The 27,156-nt window shown below is 41.4% G+C and overlaps 1 protein-coding gene across 5 annotated transcripts in view; it reads right to left on the bottom strand.

The window, feature by feature from the left end:
• Positions 1–27,156, bottom strand: part of CFAP54 (cilia and flagella associated protein 54) — a 440,387-nt gene that overhangs the window by 376,054 nt on the left and 37,177 nt on the right. For all 5 annotated transcript variants that reach the window (XM_033951153.1, XM_033951154.1, XM_033951152.1 and 2 more), the window contains exons 8-10: positions 23,233–23,334; positions 13,176–13,374; positions 4,048–4,122 (exon numbers count right to left, since the gene is read on the bottom strand). In XM_033951153.1, coding sequence (XP_033807044.1) covers positions 4,048–4,122; positions 13,176–13,374; positions 23,233–23,334 — 376 coding nt within the window. The remainder of the gene's footprint in view (positions 1–4,047; positions 4,123–13,175; positions 13,375–23,232; positions 23,335–27,156) is intronic.

Genomic DNA, 27,156 nt, shown 5'->3' on the forward strand with positions numbered 1-27,156 from the left:
AAAATCAAGTTTCAATATACACAGTATATTATACACCAAAAATCATCATTGGTCCAAATTTTCTAAAGTGCAATTCTTATAAATATATTTCATAGATATAAAGTACCGTATTTTCACCCATATACCGCGCACCCGTGTAAAACACGCACACGGGTATAGCGTGTGGGGAACACAAATTTATGTTTAAAAAATTTTATATAGCGCGCACATGCATATACCGTGCATGCTAAAACCTCCTCCCGCCTACTCCGAACCGGCATCCTCCCCCCCGCTCGCTTACCCGAGAGCATTTTTTTTTTCATTCGAATCCGGCATTCCTCCTGCGAACCGGCATCCTCCCCCCCCCCCCGCTCACGTCACCCCCCTCCCCCGCGATTCTACATCCCCCCAGCACCGCAAAACATCTCTTACCCGATTGAGCACCAGCACCAGCACCAATGCACAGGATGTGCCAGTGCCAGTGCCCGAAGATCCTCCCTCGTTGGGTTGGGCTGGCTGGGCTGGGCGGTGCGGTGCGAGAGAGATCCTCCTTCTTCCTGCGCCGGGCTGGACTAGGCTTTGAGCATTTGCGCATGCTCAAAGCCTTCTGGTCTCGCTCTCTCTGAGATAATCTTTATACATTTTCAAAACAACGTAGTAAGGTAGATATCTATTAACACTCTTAACCCCCACCTAAAATTTATGATGACATACCATCCATATAATCTTGCCTATTTAGATATGTGGCTTAGTAAGAAAGAAGATGGGAAACTCGTTCCTGCCCTATATCGGAAAGAAGTAGAAAGGAATAACTTTCTACATTTTTCAAGTGACCATCCCTACTTTCTGAAATATAATATTCCGATTAGTCAATTTTTACACATACGAAGACTATGTACAGATGTGGTAGAATACGAGGTTCAGGCAAAACTTTTAGCTGTAAGATTTAAAGAGTGAGGCTATCCAGCAAAGGCTATTAGGAAGGCATATTTAAGAGTTAAATATGCAAATCGTACCCTCTTGATTCAAGAAAAATGGACTGGTCAACAAGAAGATAACATCGGGGTGGCAATGAAAACACTGCATCACACCACAGGCCACATAAAACGGCCAGATGGGAGCAAACTGTAACCAGTAAGCTATATGTTATGTATACTAATAGACCCTAGTATGTATCAAGTTAGGATAAAAACTTGTATCATAAACTTGTACGGAAATTATATATGTTAAACCTGTAACCCATTCTGAGCTCTTTGGGGACAACGGGATAGAAAATGAATTAAATAAATAATCCTATTTTCTATTGGAAAAAAAAAAAAGAGTTAAATATGCAAATCGTACCCTCTTGATTCAAGAAAAATGGACTGGTCAACAAGAAGACCTTATCTGTGTATTACCTTTCTCAGATTTGAGTGGTGCCTTTTTTAATATTCTTAAACACTGGAGAGTCTTACAATTAAGTCCACTATTTCAGTCACTTCCTATTGTGTCCTATAAAAGGGGAAGAACGATAGATGAAATGTTGACATTACACAAATTTGAAATTAAAGATGATGATTGCGACATTGTCCACACTCATTCTGAATGTGGGCAATGCCAATGGTGTGTTCAAATCATAACTGGCCCTTCCTGGATAGACCCTAGGACAAAGAGAGTCTTTTATGCTAACTCCTCCACCTCCTGTACTAGTACATCTGTGATATATCTAATAAAATGCCCCTGTGACCTTTATTATGTGGGGCGTACCAGAAGAAAGATATCGATGCGTTTGACGGAACATAAATCTAAAGTTAATACAGGGAATATGGAAGCACCCCTAGTACAACATTGGCAGGATAAAAAACATAGGATAGCTAATATTAAGTGGCGAATTACTGACCAAATAAAATTAGGGTGGGAGGGTGGAAACTTAGTAGAGAAACTTAATTTCAGGGAACAGAAATGGATCTTTACTCTTGATACAGTGAAACCCAGGGGCTTTAATGCTGAATTGGAGTTGATGTCGTTGGTGTAACTTGAGCTTCTGATCTATCCACGTCATTAGAGGGTTCTTCCCTCTTGAATGGCCACATAGATATCTACCTCATTACGTTGTTTTGAAAATGTATAAAGAACAGGACGCCGTGGCCATGTCTTCTTGCATGAACCTAGAAACGTGGGAGACATTGCTCCGGCCAACTTAACGGCTTGTTTTAAAATTTAGCTGTAAGAAGTATTCTGACTATTTGACTAAATTATGTAGTTGAGATAATTTATATTGAGTTGGATAACCTGGACAAGCCTGGACATACTGAACTACCTGGTGGAGAAATACCTTGTGTATGTTGGACACTACAGCCATTTTCACACATATTTTCTCACAGTCTAAAGCAGCCTTTCTTTACAAATGGAACAGCATGTACTATGAACGCATGTATCCTTTTGAAAATGATACTCCTGCTGGCCTAGTTCTTGTCTTCCTAAGGAGGATACTTTTCCAAGGTTCGGTGACCATTGTTCATTTGTACTGAGCTGTTATCAGTGCCGTATGACATGCAAGGCACCCTGAAAAGCCATAAAACCACCCATAACAAGTAACAACCCCTGAAGGATGAAGGGGGAGTAGGGATGTGGGGGATTGGTGCCTGTCTCTACAGCAAACCATGGGATCCAGGCATGGCCAGGATGCTAGAATGTCACCCTTGCATCTTTGTTTCAATTTGCTGCATAAGACTGCTTACAAGGACACCATCCTGAAGACATACAGTGTTGGATAACAAACAAATCAGCCTCAGCAAGGTGATAAGGATTCAAGACATGGACAAAAGAAGTTCACGAAGTGCCCTCTGTTTCTGGACTGCTAGGGCCTTTCTCGTGGGGGGGAAGTGAGAGGCGTGGACTAGGGGGGGGGGAATAGTTAGGTATACATTTTTTGTATCACTAGGGAGTCATATGACCAGAGTTCGGGGATGAGCCTTTTGAAACAAAGCAAGAATTTATCTGTATAAAAGAACATGCATCACAAGTAGGGTCAGAGAGGTTTACCTGCTTATGCCGGAGGGTGTGCTAGCCCCCTGCTCGGCATATGAGTGTAAGTGTTACTCTCCATTGCATATTCTGAACTGACAATATATATATATTTCTTTCTGCTATGACTCCGCTGCTATAAATTTGTAAGCCATTTTACTAACAATAAAAAATATTGTCTGTTTTGGAAAATACAATGCCGTCTTGTAGTCATTCCAATGAGGTACACTAAGCAGCCAACAACTTCAATATTTATGTATTTACTTGTAGGGGGAATCCTTGATACAGTCATCTGGCGAACCATAGCTCTGTCGGAGTACATACCCCCAAGTCGCGTTTTCTTGCACATTAAGATGAGTACTTTATATCTATGAAATATATTTATAAGAATTGCACTTTAAGTACTTTAGAAAATTTGGACCAATGACGATTTTTGGTGTATAATATACTGTGTTTATTGAAACTTGATTTTCACACAGCTACACCACTGAGGTCTAAATTGTTATAATATGTTATTCTAAGGTTTCTTTTGAAACAACCTGATTAATTATTGACCTTAGTAAAGATTTCACTAGCCTGCTTACTGCTGGAAATCTACACAGCCAGATTCAACCTGCAAATTTGGATGATTTTGTGCTGGTATTTTATATCAACACACAGGTGTCTTTAAAAGTTAGATTAAAATAGTTACTTTCTTGGTCTCCCAACCTAGGCAACCTGAAATACATAATTGTGAATAGGGGAGCAGTGCTAAGTGCTTATAACTACCCCCTTCTTTACAAAGCCATGTTAATGGCTGCCGCTGTGGTAACTGCCCCGGCTTTGTAAAAGAGGAGGTAAATAAATTTAAGACTTTTCATCACGCACTAACCCCCGCGCTAGCCAAAATACTACCACCTGCTCAAGAGGAGGCGGTAGCGGCTAGCGCAGCCGGCGGTTTAGCGCGTGCTATTACGTGCGTTAAACCACTAGCACGTCTTCGTAAAAGGAGCCCTTTTAAGGTAGTGTTTCTAAATGCTGCCAATATAAATTTAAAAAACAAAAAATAGAAGAGTCGTTTACCTTCAGCCATTAGTTGTAGAAGTGTACTGGATACTTTAATCATACTGGAAGGACTTGGTCTTTTTATACCTTGGTCTGTAAAGGAATGTCTTACTTTTTAACAAGGTATGTTGCCTTTCTGAAATTGAATAATACTTTCAAAGCAGTGATATCAAAAGACAATCTGAATACATTAAAAGCAATTCTATAACTGGGTGTGTGCAGTTACATGAGCATTACATAGCATGTAAGTGCACAGAAAAATGTCACTCGTGTGTTTGCACAACATGTTATCTATAAGATACCATAGTGCACAACTGCAAGGGGATGTAATGTAAGTAGAGCTTGAAGGGGGCATGGGTGTGTCTTCAACGTACGTATGCACCCAATTTATAGAAAAAAGAAGTCTCTATTAAACTTACTCTCAGGATAAAGAAAAGTGCCTGATGTGGCCACATTTCACCAAAAATGACTGTATCAGGGGCCAGCCAGTCACTTCAGTGAGGGAGTTTGGAGTTAATTTGTCCCCGAGGCAGCCATTTTTGGCAAAACACGTCCACGTTGGGCACTTTTCTATAACTTGGACGTTGGGCACTTTTCTATAACTTGGGAGTACATTTAATAAAGACATTTTTTTATTATGGTTTTTGCTGGGAAACTTTATGCCAAATTTATAAATCTGAACATATGAATTCGTTAAAATTGAGACACTATAATAAATTCAAAGCAATTTGGGATCCATTAACAAAATTTTGTATGAAATGAACATACATTATTTCCCTTTGATTTCTGTTATGCACATCCATGAATGGTGGGTGGGAAGGTGCGGGAGGGGGGTGTTATATATTTATTATATCATTTGATTGTATTGAGTGCTGATTATTGGAATATTTGTTTGTTAATCTGTTGCACTTAATGTTGGCTTTTGAAAATGAATCAAGATTAAAAAAAATAATAATAATAAAGACATTTTTTTCTGTATGGTCTGCTTCTCCATTATTCCTCATGTTGGATCTGGTAGACCATCTGCCTTCTTGTTTCCTTACTACAACTTATAGAATACTATAAGTTACACTCTTTGCATGGTACACTTAAGTGTGCACAAAAAATGTAACCCTAAGGACAATTTTGTTGCCAATAATGTCCAATATAACGTCCAATAAATAACTGGCTAACACTCTTAATCCCTTGGGGAGAATGTTTGGACTTGATTAAGTATAAATTGTTTATATATATATATATATATATATATATATATATATATATATATATATATATATATATATATATAAATATCTTTATTCGTTTTCAAACCAAAAACAGTGCATACAAGAATTCATTTTCAAGTTATTTGAAAAACAGCACTTACATCCAACAATAAAATACTTAAAAATCATTTTCACCCCCCCCCCCTATTTCAATGTATTCAAAATAATTATACATTAATACTTACAAAACATTAATAAACCAGTCCCTATATACTAACCTTCTCCATACCACCCAGCCCCCTTCCCTGGATGTGTGAAATATAACCATAAGTAAAGGGAAAAATCATTCAATTAGAATCAATAAAATTGGTCAATGGACCCCACGTCAGATTAAACAATTTATTACCCCTTTGCTCAAAAATCATTTTCTCATATATATAACACAAGCATAACAAATTCCACCAAAAAGTAAAATTTTAATCGGTCACAATTCTTCCAATTTTTCATAATCATTTGGATGGCTACCCCAGCATTTTGATTAAATTAACTGCACTAAAATTGGACTAAATGATGTATGGGGCAGCTCTTATTTAGACTTATTGTCTGGTGCTGGTCACCTATGAGCTACTGCCCGTGCCCACAGTCCCCCGTATGAAAGCAATGGGCCCATACCGATGTCCATTATATTAATCAATTTTTCTTTAACAATAAATACTTAATCAAGTCCAAACATTCTCCCCAAGGGATTAAGAGTGTTAGCCAATTATTTATTGGACACTTAAGTGTGTCCATTTACACCTATTGATGCAATGTAAATGGTCATGCCTAACTCTAGATCTGAAAGCAGGAACTCATTGGTCGCCTCTAGGAATGAAGAGAACTTCTCTGTACATTCAGCAATTTCAACACTTCATCTCTTTTCTTGGAACCCGTGGTCTGAAAGGTGGACCTGACTTCTTGATTGATATGGAAAGATGACACCTCCTTCAGGAAAAATGAAGGGAAAGTACGAAGAGAAACTCCTGCTTCCGTAATTCTGCGGAATAGTTCACTGCATGAAAGCGCCTGTATCTCCGAGACTCTCCTCAAAAAAAGGCTAAGGCTACCAGAAAGGCTGTCTTCAGTGTTAGCTCCCGCAGGGACACTTCCTGCAAAGGCTCAAAAAGTGCCTTGCAGAGACTGCTTAGAACAATGTTAAGACTCCACATGAGAAACGGTTGTCTTAGCAGAGGTCTTAACCTGAGTTCCCCCATCAAAAATCAAGCTATATTTGAAGTGAGGCCAACGAGCTCTTTTCCACTTGGGCTGTGAAACATGAGAGACCCCCAAATTGCATTAAAGGATCTTACTGCTAGGCCTTTTTTCATGCCTTCCTGCAGAAAAGCCAAAACTATCAACACCGGAGTTCTCCCAGGGTATATCTGATCATTCATAAACCACTGTTGAAACAACCTCCAGGCCTTAGTAGAAGCCCCAATGGTTGTTGGTCTCTTTGCTCTAAGGAGGTAGAAATAACCACGTCTGAATAGCCTTTCCATCCTAAGGCTGCACACTCAAGAGCCATATACAAGACCAAAGTGTTCCAGATTTTCTAGGGGAACTAGACCCCGAGACATGAGATCTGGATACCCCAAGTAGCCTGAGACATTTGTCTCTTTCACAGGCACCCCAAGTACCCATACCATAGCTAAAGCATCTAATCCAGAGCCACAAGGATACCTGTCCATTGTTCACTATCCAATGGATAACCCTGCCTTTCATAGCCCATGGGGGAAATACATACAGCAGACCTAGCTCAGCCAAATTTGGACCAGGGCAGCTAGAATTTGGAAAGGACACTATCCAACTCAGCAAACCAGGTCCACAAGCTGGAATCTTCAGGCTACCTGTCAGACTCAATGCCAGACCAAGCCTCAACCCCTGCGGATCACGCACAAGTGGGAAGAGGAAGACACACAGCTGGCACTCAGAAAGCCCAAAGAGACTGATAATAAGGCCAAACAGCCTGTGCTCATGCGATCCTGAGCTCCATATGGTTCAATGTTGGCTGGCTGAACAGAAACCCCAAGAGTTACCTGGCAGCTGTAGACTTCTGACACAGAGTCTGCATTCTCTCCCAGGCATAGTTACCCTAAGGCCACCGGGAACCTTTCCAGCACGGAAAAGCCTCAAATTTGGATTTTAGAAAACTGAAAATAATAAAGGATTGTCAGAGCAGACCAGAACCATACCTTCTCAACTCACTTGCAGAAAGAAAAAACTGAAGAGGGCGCTGCAGAACTGGAGAAGGAGGCAGAGCTGAAGAATATTAATTTCATCCTTCTGCAAGTCAACTCATGAGAATGGAATATTCACCTTAGAAACATAGAAACATAGAAAAATTATGGCAGATAAGGGCTGTAGCCCATCAAGTCTGCCCACTCCACAGACCCACCCCCTAAGTCTGCTCTAGAGCCCCCGCTCCAAATGACCCATCCTTACATTCACCCTCTCAGGGATCCCACATGGGCATCCCATTTACCCTTAAAATCTGGCACGCTGTTGGCCTCGATCACCTGTATCGGCAGCTTGTTCCAATGTTCAACTACTCTTTCAGTGAAGAAATACTTTCTGGTGTCACCATGAAATTTCCCGCCCCTGAGTTTAAGCGGATGCCCTCTTGTGGCTGAGGGTCCCTGGAGAAGGAAAATATCTTCTTCCACTTCGATACGCCCGGTGATATATTTGAACGTCTCAATCATGTCTCCCCTCTCTCTGCGTTCCTCGAGAGAGTAGAGCCGCAATTTGTTCAGCCTCTCTTCGTAAGAGAGATCCTTGAGCCCCGAGACCATCCTGGTGGCCATCCGCTGAACCGACTCTGCTCTTAGCACATCTTTACGGTAATGTGGCCTCCAGAATTGCACACAGTGTTCCAGATGTGGTCTCACCATGGTTCTGTACAACGGCATGATGACCTCAGGCTTCCGGCTGACGAAACTTCTGCGGATGCAACCCAACATTTGTCTTGCCTTAGATGAAACCTTCTCCACTTGATTGGCAGCTTTCATGTCTGCACTGATAGTCACTCCCAAATCTCGTTCTGTCACAGTCCTAGCTAAGGTCTCACCATTTAAGGTGTAAGTTCTGCACGGGTTTCTACTGCCGAGGTGCATGACCTTACATTTCTTGGCGTTGAAGCCTAGCTGCCAGGTCGAAGACCAATGTTCCCACAAAAACAGGTCCTGTGTCATACTATCGTGTAAATTGGAGCTGCTCACTACGTTACATAATTTGGCGTCGTCGGCAAATAGTGTTATTTTACCTCGAAGCCCCTGAGTCAACCTTCTGTCAGAACTCGTATGCTTTGTGTAACAGAATCATGCTAAGCATTGCTTATGTGTGCTTAAGCAGCGTTTAGCATCATAACATTTAGGCGTCTCCAATTTATGGCAGTGTTTCCTATGCCTAAAGTTAGGCATTGATATATCAGAGCCCAACAGCACCTAATTCACAAAGAGGCGCCTATCTCGAAAACCACCACTAACAACACCCATTTTAGGTGCAGGCGCTTTGGGCTCGGTGCCTACTTTTTATAGAACCGAGGTTTGCAAGTTAGGTGCTTAACTTTTGATTGAGTCAATTAAAGCCCATTGTGAGATGTTGAGTGCAAATATCGGTACAGATTAAATTAAATTAGGCACCGATATCAGTGCCTACATTGAGGTGGACTTCATAGAATCAGGGCCTTAGAGCTCAGCCTGTGGCATCAGGACACCTAACTGGAGATATAAAGTTATAGAATTTGCCCCTTTCACTTATATTCCATCAGTAATTACAAATAATTTAATCGTGGTCTATCCATTTTTAACTTTGCTATTTTCAGTTTCTCTTTGCTAATTTTGTAATACACTCTCTTTTTTCTCATAGTACCAATTGCCAAAAAATTGCAGATTCCTATAGGCAAATAGCAATCAATGCCTTCAAATAAACTTAGCTAAATGTTGATCCTAGCTGCCTATAAATTCAACATTCTCAATATCTTTATGCCTTCAATTGCAAAGTACCCAAGCACATTTTTTTGAGTTCTGTCAGCTGATCTAGTTATGTGTCAGACAGGAGGGCTCTGTGTAGAAATGTTCACAGAAGAGCCAAGATAACTGTTAAAAGAATAATGTACTTCTGGCGGAATTCTGCATGATTGCGCAATGCTGAATTTCCGCAGAATTGCACAATGGCATGGAATTCACTTTTCCCGTGCAGAAACTCAACGGTGTCAGCTTCTTTGGGTTGCAGTAACGGCAGTAATTCCCACACACTGTCTGCCACTAACCTAGAAGGTTCTCTGTGGCAGAGGGGAGGGTTTCTGGGTTAGCGGCAGGTATTGTGTGAGAATCACTGTTGATATCACGACCCGAAGAAGCAAGCCTTAGAGTTCAGGAGAGGGGAGGAAGGAAAGTTACTGACACAGGGGGAGGCAAGGGGTGAGAGGAAGGAAAGTTGCTGGCACAGGAGAAGAGAAGGGGTGAGAGGAAGGAGAGTTGCTGGCACAGGAGGAGGGAAGAGGTGAGAGGAAGGAGAGTTGCTGGCACAGGAGGAGGAAAGAGGTGAGATGAAGGAAAGTTGCAGGCACAGGGGGAGGGAAGGAGTGAGAGGAAGAAAAGTTTGTGCCACTGAGGGAGGAGTGAGAGGAAGGAAAGTTGCTGGCATAGGAGGAGGAAAGAGGTGGGAGAAAGGAAAGTCAGTGGCACAGGGGGAGACATGCATGGTGAGGGGAAAGGATGAAATTGCACATAATGGAGGAAAGGGAGATATGGTGTATGGAGGGGATAGAGAGATTTGACCCAGGGCACAAGGGAGGGAGAGAGAGAAGTGTTGGATAAGAGGTAGATGAGAGGAAGGGAGAGAGACACAGGAAGTGGAGAAGATTTTAAATCCAGCAGCAGAATGGAGTGATGAAGAGATGGAGCGATGCCTGGAAATGGAAGTGAGGGAAGAAAATGAAAGAAATGCTGGACCATGGGGGGAGAATAAAGGAGGGAAGAGATAGGGAGATGTCAGGCTATGAGAATGGGGAGAGAAGGAAGAGGGAGCAAATGCTGGGCTATATGGGTGGAGGAAGGAAGATGCTGAAAATAGCAGAACTCTGAGGGAGAGGAGAGAGTGGCAAGGAAATGGATGAGAGGATGGATAAAACAAAGGGTAAAAATATTGTAATGGGGGTACAGTAAACCCCCATGACTTCACAGTTCGCGAATCGCAGATTCAGTAATTCGCAGTATTTTCTGACCGCCTCTTCCTGGTACGAAAGTCAGGCCACACTAATCAGGAGCTGCTCTGACATGCTATCTGGCATGTCAAAGCAGCTCTGATTGGTGTAGCCTGACTTTAGTACCAGGAAAAGGTGGTCGGAAAATTCTAATGATTTTCAGCACCCATTGACGCCCCAGCTGCCCTCTCCTGCCTTTGATCAGCTCCTAAACCGCTTTTGCGGTTTTTCAAAATTCATGGATGTTCCTGGATCGGAACCTCTGTGAATTTCGGAGGAGTACTGTACATTGAAGATTAAAGGGGAATGGAGGGCTGAGGAAGGAATGAGAAGGGGAATGTGAGAGAAGATGGAAATTTGATAGGCAGATGAAAAATGAAAAAGAGGACAAGGGTAAGAAAGAGGCAGAAAAAAGCTAAAAAGGAATAATCAATATGTCGGAGGCAGGTGTAGTAAGGGAATAGACAGGACAGAGTAGAAAAGATAAATGGATAGCAGCCGCTTGAAGGAAAATTACCAGACGATATGAAAGCAGAAAAAAGAAACTGGAACCAACATTCATCTGGAGTTGGTAACATCATTAAAAATATTGGGTGTCATCATCGATGATAAATTTTCTTACCACAAACACATAAGTAATACTGTAAAATCTTGTTTTTATAGACTTAGAATGATTCGCTCAATCTCTAAGTTTCTAGAGCCAAAATCACTAAATATATTAATTCACTCTTTAATTATCGCTAAACTTGATTACTGTAATTCTTTATTAATAAATGTCACGCAAAAAGAAAAGAAGCGTTTTCAGATAATCCAGAACACTGCCATTAAACTCATTCATAACGGTAAAAAATACGACCATGTCACTCCTTTTCTGACTAAATCTTACTGGCTTCCAATTAACCATCGTATTACTTTTAAAATCTTACTCCTAGTATTTAAAACCCTTTCCACTAATGATCCCCAATTTATTAATAATTTACTCATCCCTTATAGTACGTCACGTTCTCTTCAGTCCACAGATCAAAAGCTCATGGTAGTCCCCTCTCTGAAAATTATTGAAACTCGACGACATGATATGTTTTCAGTGATGGCTCCGCAACTTTGGAACACTTTACCTCAGCAAGTAAGAGACGAAAATAATTTGAGTCGTTTTAAGAGTAACTTAAAGAGTTTCCTTTTTAAAGATGCTTTTAATCTTTAAATTATGTCTAAATTTTACATTAGTTTCTTTCAGGTTTCTATTTTACCCTTCCTAATGTTCTCTCCTTTTATGGTTCTCTTCTGTACTTTAAAATATTGAATTGTATTTCTGTCCCTCTTAACCTTGTGTATTGATTAGTCTGTAAGTCTGTCAATCTAACCCATTATTTTAAATTTTAAACGATATGTTTAAATATATGCCTTCTTTTTTTTATTATTATTAATGTTGTGTCTCGCTTAGTAAAACTAAATAAGCAATTCATCAAATTAAAATAAAATTTGAAGCTTGAAAATAAAACATCCAGACAACAAACAAAGGTAGAAAAAAGACATTTTGGCCCCCTTTTATCAAGCTGCACTAGGATTTTTTTATTCCTATGAGAGTAAGAGCTTTTACTGCAGTAAATGGCAAAATAAACCCTAATGCAGCTTGATAAAAGGGGGCCTTTTTTTAAATGTTTTAAATGGAATATGGATAATAATTAGCAAATACATTGTTTAAAGTTTGACAAATAAACTTGCAGAATTTTTGTGTGCAGAATTCCACCAGGAATAATAATGGATCCAGCGAAAAGGTCATTCAAGTGCTCTACTGTTGATGTTTCAAGTTAAATTTGAATTAGCTCAAACAGAATTAGTATATATGTTTGAAGGTGACAGCCTGCAATTTCATTAAAGGACCCATTTACTAAAGTGTGATAGTTGCCATGCATCAGATGACAATTACCATGCATGAGTTGCATAAATTAATGATAATTGCACAGCCCTTCCCTTCCCCTTCCCCCACCCTCTTCCACCCCCCTTCAACGTCTGTTCCTTTCCACCCCTTCCCTCTCTCCACCCCCTTTCAGCACCCCTCACGCGGTCCGATCATTTCCCTCCCTCCCTTCCCCTTACCTTCGTGGTGCATTTTAATTTAATTTGTTCAAGCAGCCGGAGCCTGAAGTCGCATGCATCTGCGGAAGCTTGTCTGACACAACTAGATGTTGCGCCAGAGTAGAAGCTTCCGCAGAGGCACGCAACTTCAGGCTCTGGCTACTTGAACAAATTAAATTAAAACATGCCACAAATGGAAGGGGAAGGGAAGGAAGGAGAGAAGGAGATAGATGCGGCGAAGATCAGTTGGTAGGAAGGAGGGAGGGAGCTGCGTGTGATCAGTGACCACATGCATTCCCTCCCTTAACTGCGGAGATAAGATCATTCACCACTCCACAGGGCAGTGGATGGCCTTGTCCCCGTACCCACGGTAAGCACTTTCTTTTTCCCACCTTTACGGCGGGTTACTTGCGGCTAGCCATGGGTAACAGTCACCGTGTCATTCTCTAATTGGGGAGGAAGAAGGCAAGGATAGGAAATAGAGAGAGGGAGGCCTGATCAATATCAAGAGATTACTGAGTGTTCATTTAGAATTAATTTGTTAAAGAGTTCAGTTATCAAATAGAAGGGTCTTCAGTTTCTTCCGAAATGAGGTGTGCTTGGGTTAGACAATGTATTACCTAAGATGATATCTTTGCCAGCAAAAAATAGTTCTGTAACCACTTCTTGAATTTCAGGTTCATCAGGAAGAACAGTGTCATTCTTGAACACTCGTCTGTTACTATCAGACAAAGCCTCAATAATAGCAAAAAAATGGAGAGCTCTGCCATCAAACATTTCAGACAGTAACCGTTCTGTCTGGTTACGAGGCCAAGACATCTAGAAATATAAAAAGTATATTGTAGTTTGTCAGATATTAGTATTCAAATGCAATCATAAAAGAGGTACATTAACTATGCATGCTGTAACTAAATAAATTCTAAAATACACATTAGACCTTATATTCCAAAAAAGCAGAGCTCCTAAGCTTACAGAATAGTTAGAGCACCAGGCTGATAGCCAGGTGATGCATATTGGTACAAAACTGATTTTGGTGGTAGAAATTGGGCCTACATAGCTGTGAATTGGGCTTTCTAGAGGCATCTTTAGGATCAAAGGGCTCATCTTTGCCCTTACATCTGTTTTTCTTATCCGACATGTCCATGTTTACACTACTTTGGTCTCTGAATCCCCCTGCACAGCCAGAGACCTTCACCCTTCCTTATCAGTTAGTAACTGAGGGAGAGAAACATTACTTTATTTTTTGTATACAAGCATTTACCCTGGCCAGGCTCTGCTCATCCAGGAACAGCAGGCAGATATTCTCACAGATAGGTGACATCATCCATGGAGCCCAGTACAGACAGTGCTGAAGTGTACTGTCACTTTAAGCTTTAGAAAGCTTTGAAACTGCCCACACAGTGCATGTGCGAGTGCCTTCCCACCCGATGCTAGCTCATGAGGTCATCAGTTCTATGCCCAAGTGAAGAAGCCAACTAGGGGAGGTGGGTGGGATGTGAGAATATCTGCCTGCTATCCCCAGATAACACCTGTTACGATAAGTAACTGTGTTTTATCCTTGGACAACCAGGCAGCACATTCTCACAGATGTGACTTCCTAGCTTAACTAAAAGGGATGAAGGGAGAGTTGGCCGTTAAGGAAAAAGAAATGTTAAATGCGACGCCTCAAAATCAGATATATTGTCCGATATGAGTTTGTGGAGAGTATGGGAAGGAAATTAGATAGAGGATCATCCTTGGTAAGAGGAAAAGATAAAGACTCAAGAAAACTAATGCATTTGGAGACTGTGAAATAGAAGCCGACCTCAGAGCGGCAGGCAAATCCAACGATAGGAGAGGGAGACGCCTAAAAATGTAGGAAGAAACAGTAGATTGGATACTGGAAAGAGGCACTTATGAGTGACTAGATTCACAAACTAGTTGAAGCTATTTGTGCCCCGGGTTGACACAGATGGGAAATGAAAGGGAAAAATGACAAAAAGCCAGTGAAAATGGTTCCCGTTGATAGAATAATGTTGTAGGAAGAAACAGGAAAGAAAACATAGGAAGGATAGAAACTACATAACTGGGCAGGAGAATATGGAATAAGTTGGAAGGGAAGAGAGGATGACTTGAGAGAAGGCCATAGGTCATCAGTACTCCCCCTGTGGGCTGTTTGAGTGCTCTGATATGTCTTGTATAGGGAAGGGAAAAGAAAGTACCAAGCCTCAGACCAAACAAAAAGAGGCAATGGAGATGTCAAATCCAACCAAATGGTCAGAGATCCTTTATTAGCAGTTTCCTTTGGAGCGAGGCATGCGACAGGGATGCCCGCTGTCTCCGCTTCTTTTTCTTCTTGTTATTGAACTGCTGGCAATTAAGATACGATCGGACCCTCATATTTCGGGTATTCAGGTGAGATCCCGGGAAAGTCGCCTCAATTTATTTGTTGACGATATCCTTTTATACTTAGACCAGGCCCACCTGCACTCACCAGTGGCTCTTACTATTGTACAGGACTTCAAGAACATCTCAGGCCTTCGAGTCAATTGTGCTAAATCTGAACTGCTTCCTTTGGCCTCTGATAGGTATGAACGCTGGCATAACAACTTACCCATTCCCCCTGTTCGGAAACCGATGCACTACCTAGGGGTCTACCTGAGTATCCATCCAAAAATCATGGACCAATATAATATTCTTCACCACACTGAGGCTATATGTACCCTGTGTGTAAAGTGGAAAGACTTGCCGCTTTCTCTGTGGGGTCGAGTCGCTCTGTTTAAGATGGTCTTATTGCCTAAACTCCTTTATCCGCTCCAAACTATTCCCCTGTGGATTTCTACTAAGGACAAACGGGCTTTTCGATCCATTCTTCTGTCCTTTATCTGGCGTTCTAAAACGGCCCGTATTAGTTTCGCCACACTGACACTGGACAAACGGCTGGGTGGCCTGAATCTCCCAGATATCTGTTTGTACAGTGTGGCTTCACTCATCCGTTTTGTGCACAAGGGTATCACCGGAACATATAAATTCTCCCCGGCGGGGAGTACCCCACACTCCTTCTTATCCTTGCTGCATGTACAGCCACAGACCGTCTCAGGGGCTGGCCCTTGGTTTCACTTTTTAACTCCCTTATGCCAGGCGTGGCGGTGGTGGCAGAAAAGCCAACAAAGGTTTATCAAGTTTATTATGAAATTTGATTAATCGCCTATTCCAAATTCTAGGCGATGTACAATTGATAAAAAGATTACAATAACAGGGGAGACAGACATAACTAACAAGGGCAGATAGTACTGAACATATTATAAAATCAGCAAATACAGAATTAACAAGGACAAATTTACTGAACATATTTAGTAAATCAGCATATACATATAAAGTCAAACAAAAGGAAAAGCGAGAGAAGAAATACAATCTATTTATAAAAGAAACAATTAAGGTAAAAAAACAGTAGGAAAGGGAGAGAGAAAAAAAAAAAAACCTGTCAAGACAGTAAGGATAAGCTAAAAGGCATAAGCAATTCTATTAATCATTGAATGCATCTTTAAAAAGAAAGCCCTTAAGTTTGCTCTTAAATTTATCCAAGTTCTTTTCCTCTCTTAAGTAAATTGGAAGGGCATTCCATGATTGAGGAGCCGTAACTGAAAAGATAGATTGCTGCCGTGTGTTAATAAATTTTAAAGATGGAATGATCAGTAAATATTGGTTGTTCGACCTCAGTAATCTAGAGGAGGTGTAAGGAATTAAAACTTTAAAAATAAAAGCTGGGGTTTTGAATGTCAAAGACTTGAAAGTAAGGAGGCATAATTTGTAGACTATGCGATGGGCAACAGGGAGCCAATGTGCCTTCTCAAGTAAGGGTGTCACATGATCAAATTTTTTAGCTTTCGCAATAAGTTTAATAGAAGCATTCTGGATGATCTGTAAGCGTCTAATTTCCTTTTGAGCCAATCCTTTGAACAAGGCATTACAATAGTCGATTTTAGAAATAACCAAAGAGTGAATTAGTATATTCAAGGACTTTGGACATAAAAATTTAGACACTGATCGGATTTGGCGAAGCCTATAAAAAGTTGATTTAACAACATAACTAATATGGTCATGATAAGATAATTTATCATCAAAGATAACTCCAAGAATCCTAATCTTGTGGATCAATGTCAAAGAATTGCCTTTAATAGTGATAGGAGAGGAGGGTTTTTGGCCATCTTTCCAAGGAAAAGGTATCTCCTTTTCTGCCTCTGATGGGGAATGTGAACTTTTCTCCAGGGATGGGTAATTCTGGGTTCCAATTGTGGGCGTCCCAGGGCTGTGTCAGTCTGCAGCATCTTTCTGAAGGGGGTGAGGGAGTTTTCCCCTCTTTTTCTCAACTACAGTCCCGATGGGAACTCCTTGCTACCCAGTTTTGGGCCTATCTGCAGCTCCGGCATTATTCTTCTTCCATAATACTTAGGTGGGGGGAGCAGTAGTCCTTTGGAAGGTTAGACGCTCAAATGCTACTGATTTCTCCCTCCCCCCCAGATGAACACCTTAGCCAAGTGGTACAAGATCCTTAAGCTTGCCCCTCCAACTCCCTATTTAGAGCGGGTAACAGGTCTGTGGTCCAGGAATTTAAACGTGGACTATACTAGGGCCCAATTTTTGGACCTCTTTGCTAATATTTCCCTGCTAGTTGGCTCCACTGACCTTAGAGAGATGCAATTTAAAATTCTGCACTGCGCTTATATTTCTAAAGCTCGGGGTAAGGCTATGGGACTATGGGATGATGCGACCTGCTCCCACTGTCAGAAGGTCCAAGACACCTTAGTACACATGTTTCTGGAATGCTCTCATACAGCTGTCTTGCTCCAGGTCCTCCCCTTCCTTGATGGCTTGGTTGGGCGATGGGTGCCCCAGGAGTATGGCTTGTTGCTTTTGGGGGATCAATGGGACCTCCTTTAAGAGGGATTTGTTCTGCCACATAGGAAGTTTCTATACATTACCCTCCTGTTAGTGAAAAAGCTCTTATTACAACATTGGGTAGAGCTAACTCCTGCGTCCTTTCACCAGTAGATACAGAAGATGAAGGAGGTCACCTCATTTGAGATCCAAACTCACCACTCTGATAAAAGATTGTATGTGTCCCTGTGGCAGGCATTTCTATCAGCAGCTGAGACGGATGCCTCTGCTGCCCAGTGGTGACTTTGTCTTGCTGGGCTCCCAGGGATCCTTATTGTTTGCGTACTCTCAAGCCAGTATGGTTGGCGTGTGTATGTGATCTGTCCGGGGTATGTTTGGTGTGGAGGGTATGGTATGGGTTTGGTGGATGCTGTCTGATGGTATGGATGGGAATGCATGTGAGGATTTACGTTTTTCATTTCAAAAGAAGGTTACTGCAGCCCTGCTTGGTTTTCCAGAAAGGTGACTTTTCAATGTTTTCCTTCTGGCCCTTACCATCTGTGGCTCTAACTGATAATCAGTAGATTGTAGCTAGCTACAATCTTTCCTCTTGTGGGCCTTGGATATGCTGATCATTCTTGATTGTTGTTTCCATGTTGGACTCTTTGTTCCCCTTCCTGGGTTGTTTGCATTGCTGTTGAATTTCCATGTACCATAATTCTTGTTGTTGCTTTTTCTCTGTCTTGGCTGCATTATTAATAAAAATTATTAAAAAAAAAAAAAAAGAGGCAATGGAGATATCAAATCCAAACAAATGGTCAGAGATCCTTTATTAGCTGTTTGTATCAAGGTTTAAAAACAAGCATCTATCTCTCTACCTCCCTCCCTTCCCCTTACCTTCATGGCGCATTTTTATTTAATTTGTTCAAGCAGCCGGAGCCTGAAGTCGCGTGCGTCTGCGGAAGCTTTTGGGCATTTTGCTTGTTATTAAACCTCGATACAAACTGCTAATAAAGGATTTCTGACCATTTGGTTGGATTTGGCATCTCCATTTACTCCTTTTGTTTGAATTCAGGTATGTCTTGTAAAATGAATAGAGCCAGTGCTTGAGGTTTATCGAGTATTAAGAATGAAAGGAAAAGTAGTTCTTCTCAAGATATCAGCTAGAAAAAAATGAGACCAATAAAAGCTGGAGCAGTTGGAGATTGGAAATTACTCAAGAAATAGTAAACTGGAGACAGAAGTTATTAAATGCTTCTGTTAATGAAGTAAAAAAAGGAATCTCAGAAACAATATGCAAATTTATGTGAAGTGTGCAGTCTCAGGCCCTACTGATATACCGAGTTAAGAGTACTGAGCTCAGAATCCAGAGGACCGAGCATGAGAAATAGGGCCGTTGCCAAATTTAGCAAAAAAATGTTAGGAAAGGCACAAAAAAGAGAGCAATCATGAATTTAGATGTACAAACGTAAGGAAGTTCTTCTTCACCCAGAGAGTGGTAGAAAAATGGAACGCTCTTCCGGAGTCTGTTATAGGGGAAAACACCCTCCAGGGATTCAAGACAAAGTTGGACAAGTTCCTGCTAAACTGGAATGTACACAGGTGAGCGGACTGCTGGGCACGATGGACCACTGGTCTGACCCAGCAGCTGCAATTCTTATGTTCACTTCCTACTGAACCTCCCATGAGGGTATTGAACCTGGGACCTGGAGGACCAAACTGTGTTAATCCGAACTGGAGGAAACAGATTGGTATTATGAATTTCCCAAAAGTAGAAGATGTACAGATTGGCGGTGGAACGGAACGTGCACTAGCTCAGTGGGAAAGAAGTGGAAACTTGTTAACAAACACATTCTGTATGCCTTGTAGCAGCAAGAGAATGAGTTATATTCACTCTTTAATTCATATTTCAATTATTATTTTTTCCTAAGTCTCTCTACCATATAGCTTAACGCTCCATTCTCTGAGAGCGTATGGGTCCCCGGTGATCGGGACACCTGCCTCGGCACTTGGGAGTTCTGGGTTTGTTTCCTACTGTAATTACTTGTGGCTCTGGACAAGTCTCCTAACACTTCATTTATTCTATGCATGCCTACCATGCAAGCAGTAGATACTATGCACACCCTTTTTTTTTTTTTCTTTTAAGCTTCAATAACCGCTCTGGTAGATTTTATTGTGCATACCATTCTATTATAAGAGGAGATGAGAGATTTAATAGAGGAACTTCTCAGTTTGAAATATTGGAGTAGCCATACTGGATAGGTAATACCCAACAGCTATAAAGAAAATGGCATGTACCCATAAATGGGTAGTCCAAGGTCTGTAAGAGGGCTAGAAATCACGAAGCTAAACCATAACCCAGAAGAGGTGGTGGAGACAGAGACTGTGTCTGAATTCACGAGGGCCTGGGATAGGCACATGGGATTTCTCGAAGAGAGAAAGAGATAATGGTTACTGCGGATGGGCAGACTAGATGGGCCATTTGGCCTTTATCTGCCATCATGTTTCTATGTTTCATAGAAGAAGACAAAGTAGGCCTGTAAAGGCATAAAATCATCATTAATAGGATGTGTTAGTGGCCTCCTCCTCCTCCCCTACAGCCTTTCCCAGTCCTCCAAGTGGTCAGTAAGGTGATATATTCAGAAAGAAGTACAGAAGGCCTCAAGAAAGTATAGCCAGTATCCTCTGGGTCTACTTGACTAGGATAGTAGCATTGATGGCATAGTTGTTGACATTCTGTGGTTGAAGAACCTGATTGATCCCATGAAGAATATGAATGAACATGTATCTGACAAAGGAGTCACTTGCCTGACAAATGGCCTTACAAATGAAACTGCCTGACAAAGGAGTAACATGTTGGAGATATGAGGAGCAGTGGATGAGAAAATGTATCAGAAGGAGATCTGAAGTTTCAAGAAGATAAGAATCCAGACTCAAAAGGAATATTCACCAAAGGGATCCTGAATGTAAATGGCCAAGGCAGATAGTCGTAGTCATGCCAGACATCTCATAGGAATAGACATAGCCGATGCTCTGGATGTAACATCAAATGCATAAAAATCTAAACTTGTCATAAAATTTTTGGTTTGTAGTAGTCCATGAATAGTCTCTTGGAATTCCGGAAGTCGTCCAGATGGAATACATTATTGAAGTCACCCAACTTCTGTAGAAGATGTTTAAGATAAAATGACATGGAGGAGAATGTGGCACGGTGGTTGGAGCTACAGCCTCAGCACCCTGGGGTTGTGGGTTCAAACTCTGTGCTGCTCCCTGTGACCCTGGGCAAGTCACTTAGTCCTCCATAGTCCCAGGTACATTAGATAGATTGTGAGCCCACTGGGACAGATAGGAAAAATGTTTGAGCACCTGATTGTAAAACCGCTTAGATAATCTTGATAGGCGGTACATAAATACCTAATAAACTTGAAACATATAGAAGATATAGCTGAGCTGATGTACCATATGGCACCTCCCATCTCCTTCCTTGTGGGAGCTTGTTCTAGCAGAGGAGTGTAGATTAAATAGAACAGAAGAAAAGGGGGGATCCATCTTTAAAGGCTCTACAGCCATAATAGATCCCTGTGGTAAAAAGAAGTGTTGCTGGCATAAGACGGAAGCAAATATCTCAGGCGATTATGAAAAATAGATGAGGCGATCCAAACTTAACAGGCTTTACACCCAGAGTGGATCCCTCTGTTTAGTATTTTTATATTGTGATAAGCAGAGTTATTGAGATGGGTAGAAGAGGTGATCCATATTTAACAAGTTCTACACCCCTGATGGATTCCTCTATGGAATGGCTCTGGAAGTGAGAAATGATGTTCCATGCTTAATAGGCTCTACACCCATGATGAAATGCTCTGATTTAGAAGTTCATTCATGATAAGCAGAAGAGGCAATCCAACTTTAAAAGACTACAGCAATAATCGATCCCATCGATTCTTGTCAAGTGTTGTGAAGTCAAGTATGCGCAGTGGAGAACAACTAGAAATGAGTCCAGTATTGAAAGTTCAGATTATGTGGTTCCAATGATCCAGACTAAGACACTGAAAGTTCTGTCAGTACCGGTAGGTGGATTAAGGACTGGTAACACAGAGATTGCTGAGGATAGGCCGGTACTAAGGGAGACAGTGAAAGCACCGATACTGGTCATTGCAGGGTTCCCAAAAGAGCAGCAGTACAAATTTGAGTTGGTACAGAGCAAGGATAACATGGTACCAAATGGCCTCTGAAGTTGATTAAGCTGGGCTGGTAATGAGTAGAGAGAGAGAGGGGGGAGGCATCAAGGTCAATCTCATTGCAAACACAAGGGCAGCTCTATACCATACAGGTATGCTGCATATGCTGAAATGGATGCACCGGTACTGTATGCTATGAAGCTGGTACATAAGATACAGAAGGGTGTTGAAGCGTTGATAACCCCAAGGAAGAGGAATGCTTCAGAGATAACAGCCTGCATCGAAATAATAATAGCGTCGACATAAGGCATGCATCAAGTGACTCGATGCTATGAATGCCTGCAACGCTAATCGAGGCTTCTCAAGTAGAGTATGAAGACTATACTTGAAAGCAATGTCTATGCCGATGCTGATGTCTACCTGTACTGAGAGGAACTGGTACCACAGAGAAGACCAAATTGCTTGATATAGTTACTACTGCATATAGTGAAGTGGATGCACCGGTACCGTGTGCTATGAAGCTGATACTATTGGTGCAGTGGGTGTCGAACTGTTGATAACCTCAAGAAGAGGCACACTTCAGAAATGATAGCCTGCGTTGATGACGATGGCATCAATGAGAGGCATGCATCAAGTGACTCAATGTTGGAAATGCTGATGATGCTGTTAACGATATCGAAGTTGATGTTGATGTTCACCAGTACCGAAAGGATGCAAAGATGTCCAAAGTGCTGGGTACCCGACCCCAGGCCTAATCTGTTCTTATAAAGAAAAAACATGAAGGAACAAAAAAAAACCCCAGAACATTTTGAAAGAAAAAACAACTAAGAAGAAAATAATGAAAAAAGTGAAAATTAAAGCAGAAAGGCAAACTTGACTAGAAAAAGTCCAGATATGTCTTCTTCACTCTGCAGAAAACAAAAAACTGACAACCTCATGAGCTGGCATCAGGCGGGAAGACACTCGCACATGCGTGATGCGGGCAGTCTCAAAACTTTCTAAAGCTTAAAGTGACAGTACACTTTAGCACTGGCCCTATCAGGATCCGTGGATGGCGTCACCCATCTGTGAGAATATGCTGCCTGTTTGTCCAAGGATAATAACTTCATCCTATGCCCCGTCATTCCGGAGCTTCCTTTCAAATGAAAGAGACTCACCTGATGCGCATTTATGTACATGGCCATTAGTGGATGGGCTCTTACTGCCACATATTTTGTAGGCGGGAAGTGCTCCCACATTAATCCTGTCTAATCAGTCAGTATGCGCCAATGCTCATGCACTAACCAATTAGAACAGAGCACACCTATACTCTATCCCCAAACATACATACAGACACAATATGAGCTCCCTTTACTAAGGTGAGCTAGTGTTTTTAGCGCACGCTAAAAATTAGCACGCGCTAACCATGCACTAAACAAAAAATACTAACGCCAGCTTTATGGAGGTGTTAGCGTTTAGCGCGTGCTAAAACCACTAGCGCACCTTAGTAAAAGGAGCCTTAAAAAATGTAATCTTTTTTTAGCGCATGGGCACCTGAGCAGCTACGACGTCATAAAGTGGCAACTATTTTACAGTGTTTTATTTCTGAATATAGTCTCAGCACCCACCATGTACCAGACACCTTTTCATCTTCTGAACATACCTTTTCTACGTCTTTTAGAGAAGGTTTTGGTTTTTGTCGAAGAATTCCTTTAGGTTTTCTTCTAGATTCGAATACTACTCTTTTAAAGATCATTAATGCCATCTGCATTAAAAAGAATATAAATTAAAAAAAGGTCTCGGATATAAATGTAAGGAAATAAAGTAGCGTCTGTCTGTAAGACAAGTTTCTAAACTTTAGCAGGTAATGAGGTGTAATAAAACAATTAGATAAACATCTGTAACTCATGCCTAGGGAAATACACCCTCAGCTACTAACCAGGTCCAACTTTATGCACTCTTATTAAAATAAATAGGAGGCTAGAATATCTGAAACTGATTTTATTATAAAGATAGAAAAATATATTTTTTCATATAGCCAGCTGTAAATAATAGCAAACTAATAATTATTCACAAATATCTCTGTATATATGTCAGCACACAACTAGTACATATGTAATCACTAAGTAATTAGAAAATATGACTAATTATCACAGAATATATAATTCCTTACAATAATGATTCCTGATAAATATAAGCAGCAAATCTTATGAAAGTTTGGCACTAACCAAAAGAACCCAGCATAATTGAGAGATAATTCCTGCCTCACCCTTGGATACAGCGGCAGTCAGCTGATCCTGATGATGGAATAATCTTCTTCAAACTACAAGTGTGCAGCAAGCCTTACAAAAGTCCTGCAGCTGGAAATTCTTTGTTTCGTCAGCACAAGGCTGCTTTTCTCCGGTACAGCCAAAGCCAATGATTGCCAGTCCTTCTTGTGTGTTGAAGACCAGAGAAAAGGTCAGTAATTCCCAAAAAGAACTGTTCTTATTTTCTAGCTCTCAGCCAAGAGCAAGAACACACAAGGAAAATTATTATCAGTTCTTATTATAAACTGTGCAGTGCAAAAGAGTTTCCCCAACACCCAGAATTGTCTAACTCAGGATAGCACACAGATTCTTAAGGCGTGCACAGATGATCCATAGATGACCAATCAAACCCAGACCAGCAGGGGCTTTGTGGTCATGCAGAAGAATAATGAATAGTGTTCTTGCAAGACGTGCCAAAGAAGATAACAGCATAAGGCACAGTTCATAACCATGGATGAGAAAGTAGCTCTCGTCTATATTCACATGGCAACGGACATCCAGAGATGTACACACACAGATCTTGTAAACACATCCAGAAATGCTTCAGGGCAGCAAAGATGCTTCTTGGCCTAAGTTTCAGGCCTGCATAGTACCAATAGGTAAAGCAGGAATCACCCCTAAATGTCAATCAAAAATGGAAGGAGATGCTCTATAAATATTCAGTCATAACTGCCTGGTAGGGATATGTATTCGGTTCAGATAATTTTATGTACATGAAGGATGCATACTTAGGATGCATGCCCTTGGATTATAAAAATTGTCCAAAATTGGATGCAGATTAAATAATGGGCTCCAATGATTTAATTATTGGAGCTAAAAAGCACTTAACTGGTACTAAATATGATTTAGGTGTGATTGTTAGCACCAATTCCTATGTCCTAACTTTGGGAGCCTACTGAAACCTGGTGTAAATGCTGACGAGCACACTGATCCCTATAGCTGACCCATTATTCAATAATAACAAGCACAACTTTTCAGAATACCCCTGACATGCCCATGCCACCTTCTGAGTTGAACACTATGGCCCGGATTCTGTAAATGGTGGCTAGAAAAATGGCCTAACAAAGCTTGAAGTATGGTCTGAAATTTGGCAGCTAAAATTTAATGCTAAGAAACGTAAGATCATTTGGGCTGCAAAACCCAAAGGAATAATACAGTTTAGGGGGTGAAGAACTTTTGTGCATGAAACAGGACTGGGACTTGGGTGTGATTGTATGTGATGATCTTAACATGGCCATAAACAGGTTGAAAAGGTGACAGCGAAAGCTAGAAGGATGCTAGGATGCATAGGAAGAGGTATGGCCAGCAGGAAAAAGGAGGTATTGATGCCCCAATATAAGACTCTGGTGAGACCTCATTTAGAATATTGTGTACAATTCTGGAGACCTCACCTTCAAAAAGATATAAAAAGGATGGAGTCGGTCCAAAGGAAGACTAATCAAATGGTGCGTGATCTTCATCATAAGGCATATAGGGACAGACTTTAAGATCTCATAGAAACATGATGGCAGATAAAGACCAAGTGGCCCATCCAGTCTGCCCATCCGCAGTAACCATTATCTCTTCCTCTCTCTAAGAGATCCCACTTGACTATCCCAGGCTTTCTTGAAATCAGACACAGTCTCTGTCTCCACCACCTCTACCAGGAGACTGGTCCACGCATCTACCACCCTTTCTGTAAAAAAGTATTTCCTTAGATTACTCCTGAGCCCATCACCTCTTAACTTCATCCTATGCCCTCTCATACCAGAGCTCCTTTCAAATGAAAGAGACTCGACTTATGCGCATTTATATCACAAAGGTATTTAAACGTCTCTATCATATCTCCCCTCTCCCACTTTTCTCCAAAGATTGAGATCTTTAAGTCTGTCCCCATATGCTTTATGACAAAAACCACGCACCATTTTAGTTGCCTTCCTCTGGACCGACTCCATCCTTTTTATATCTTTATGAAGGTGCTGTCTTCAGAATTGTACACAATATTCTAAATGAGGTCTCACCAGAGTCTTATACAGGGGCATCAATACCTCCTTTTTCCTTCTGGCCATATCATAGCATCTAGAGTCAATTGTGTTCACAGCAAAACTTCTCTATTAGCCTGGGAGGGGCACTTAATGTGGGCTTTTTTTTCTCTCAAAATCTGTCTTTCTAGACCCAAAATGCCTGACGCTAGTTTTTTGTTTCTGGCGCTGACATAGGCTATGAGGACCCTGTGGAGAACCACTTTGGCTGAAGACCAGAATAGTAAAGGATCCTGTGCATGTTGGGAATTTGCAGTAGCAAAGGCATCCCACTTAGCTTGTAAATAGATGTAAAACTGCAAATCTTTATACAAGTATGCAAGAAAAACACCCCTCCCCCCTTTACTGTTGATAGAAAACTGGCAAATCGAGTTCCAGACCATGCAGTGATCAGACACCTCCCCAGGGCCCACCTCCGCCGAGGAGATTAAAGAAAACAAACTGATGAATAAAATGTAATCCAAGAGAGAGGTTGCATGACGCAATGAGCAGTAAAGATGCGTGCTTGCTTGCTCCGGGGCTACCCTCCACTTAAGGACTCATTTGCGATTTCTAAGACCCCCCACCAAATGGGTAATAATCGATTGGGGAAGTACCCAGATTGCATGGACAAATTCATTACCCATTCTTCGGTTTCCATGTCAGTGAGATTGGTGAAAAGGGATCGGGACTGTGCATGGCCTGCTGATAGCAAAATGGCGGAAGCTGCAACTGTGGCGGTGTCCCAGTTTGCTGAGGCAGCTCTAGGTGATTTAAAGACTGCAATTGCCCAGGTGCTTGATCCACACCTTGAGCTTCTTTCCTCTCAAATTACTCACCTGGAGCAAATATTGTCCGAAACAGCAACTCGCACAACGGAGCGTATAGCACATAGAATAGTACAATTAGAACAGCAATGTAAGCTGAACAGCAATGTAAGCTGAACAGCAATGTAAGCTGAACCCAGTCAACATGGGTTCAGGAAAGGGAAATCATGTTTAACGAATTTACTTCAATTTTTCGAGACCGTGAACAAGCAAATTGATAGTGGAATGCCGGTGGACATAATATATTTGGACTTCCAAAAAGCATTCGACAAAGTTCCACATGAAAGGCTTCTCAGGAAACTACAAAGCCATGGAATAGAGGGAGATATACAAAGGTGGATAGGCAAATGGTTGGAAAACAGAAAGCAGAGAGTGGGCATAAATGGAAAGTTCTCAGACTGGGAGAAAGTGACTAGTGGTGTGCCCCAGGGCTCAGTACTTGGGCCGATCC

Source organism: Geotrypetes seraphini, chromosome 7 (genome assembly GCF_902459505.1).
Source record: "Geotrypetes seraphini chromosome 7, aGeoSer1.1, whole genome shotgun sequence".
Taxonomy (NCBI): Eukaryota; Metazoa; Chordata; class Amphibia; order Gymnophiona; family Dermophiidae; genus Geotrypetes; species Geotrypetes seraphini.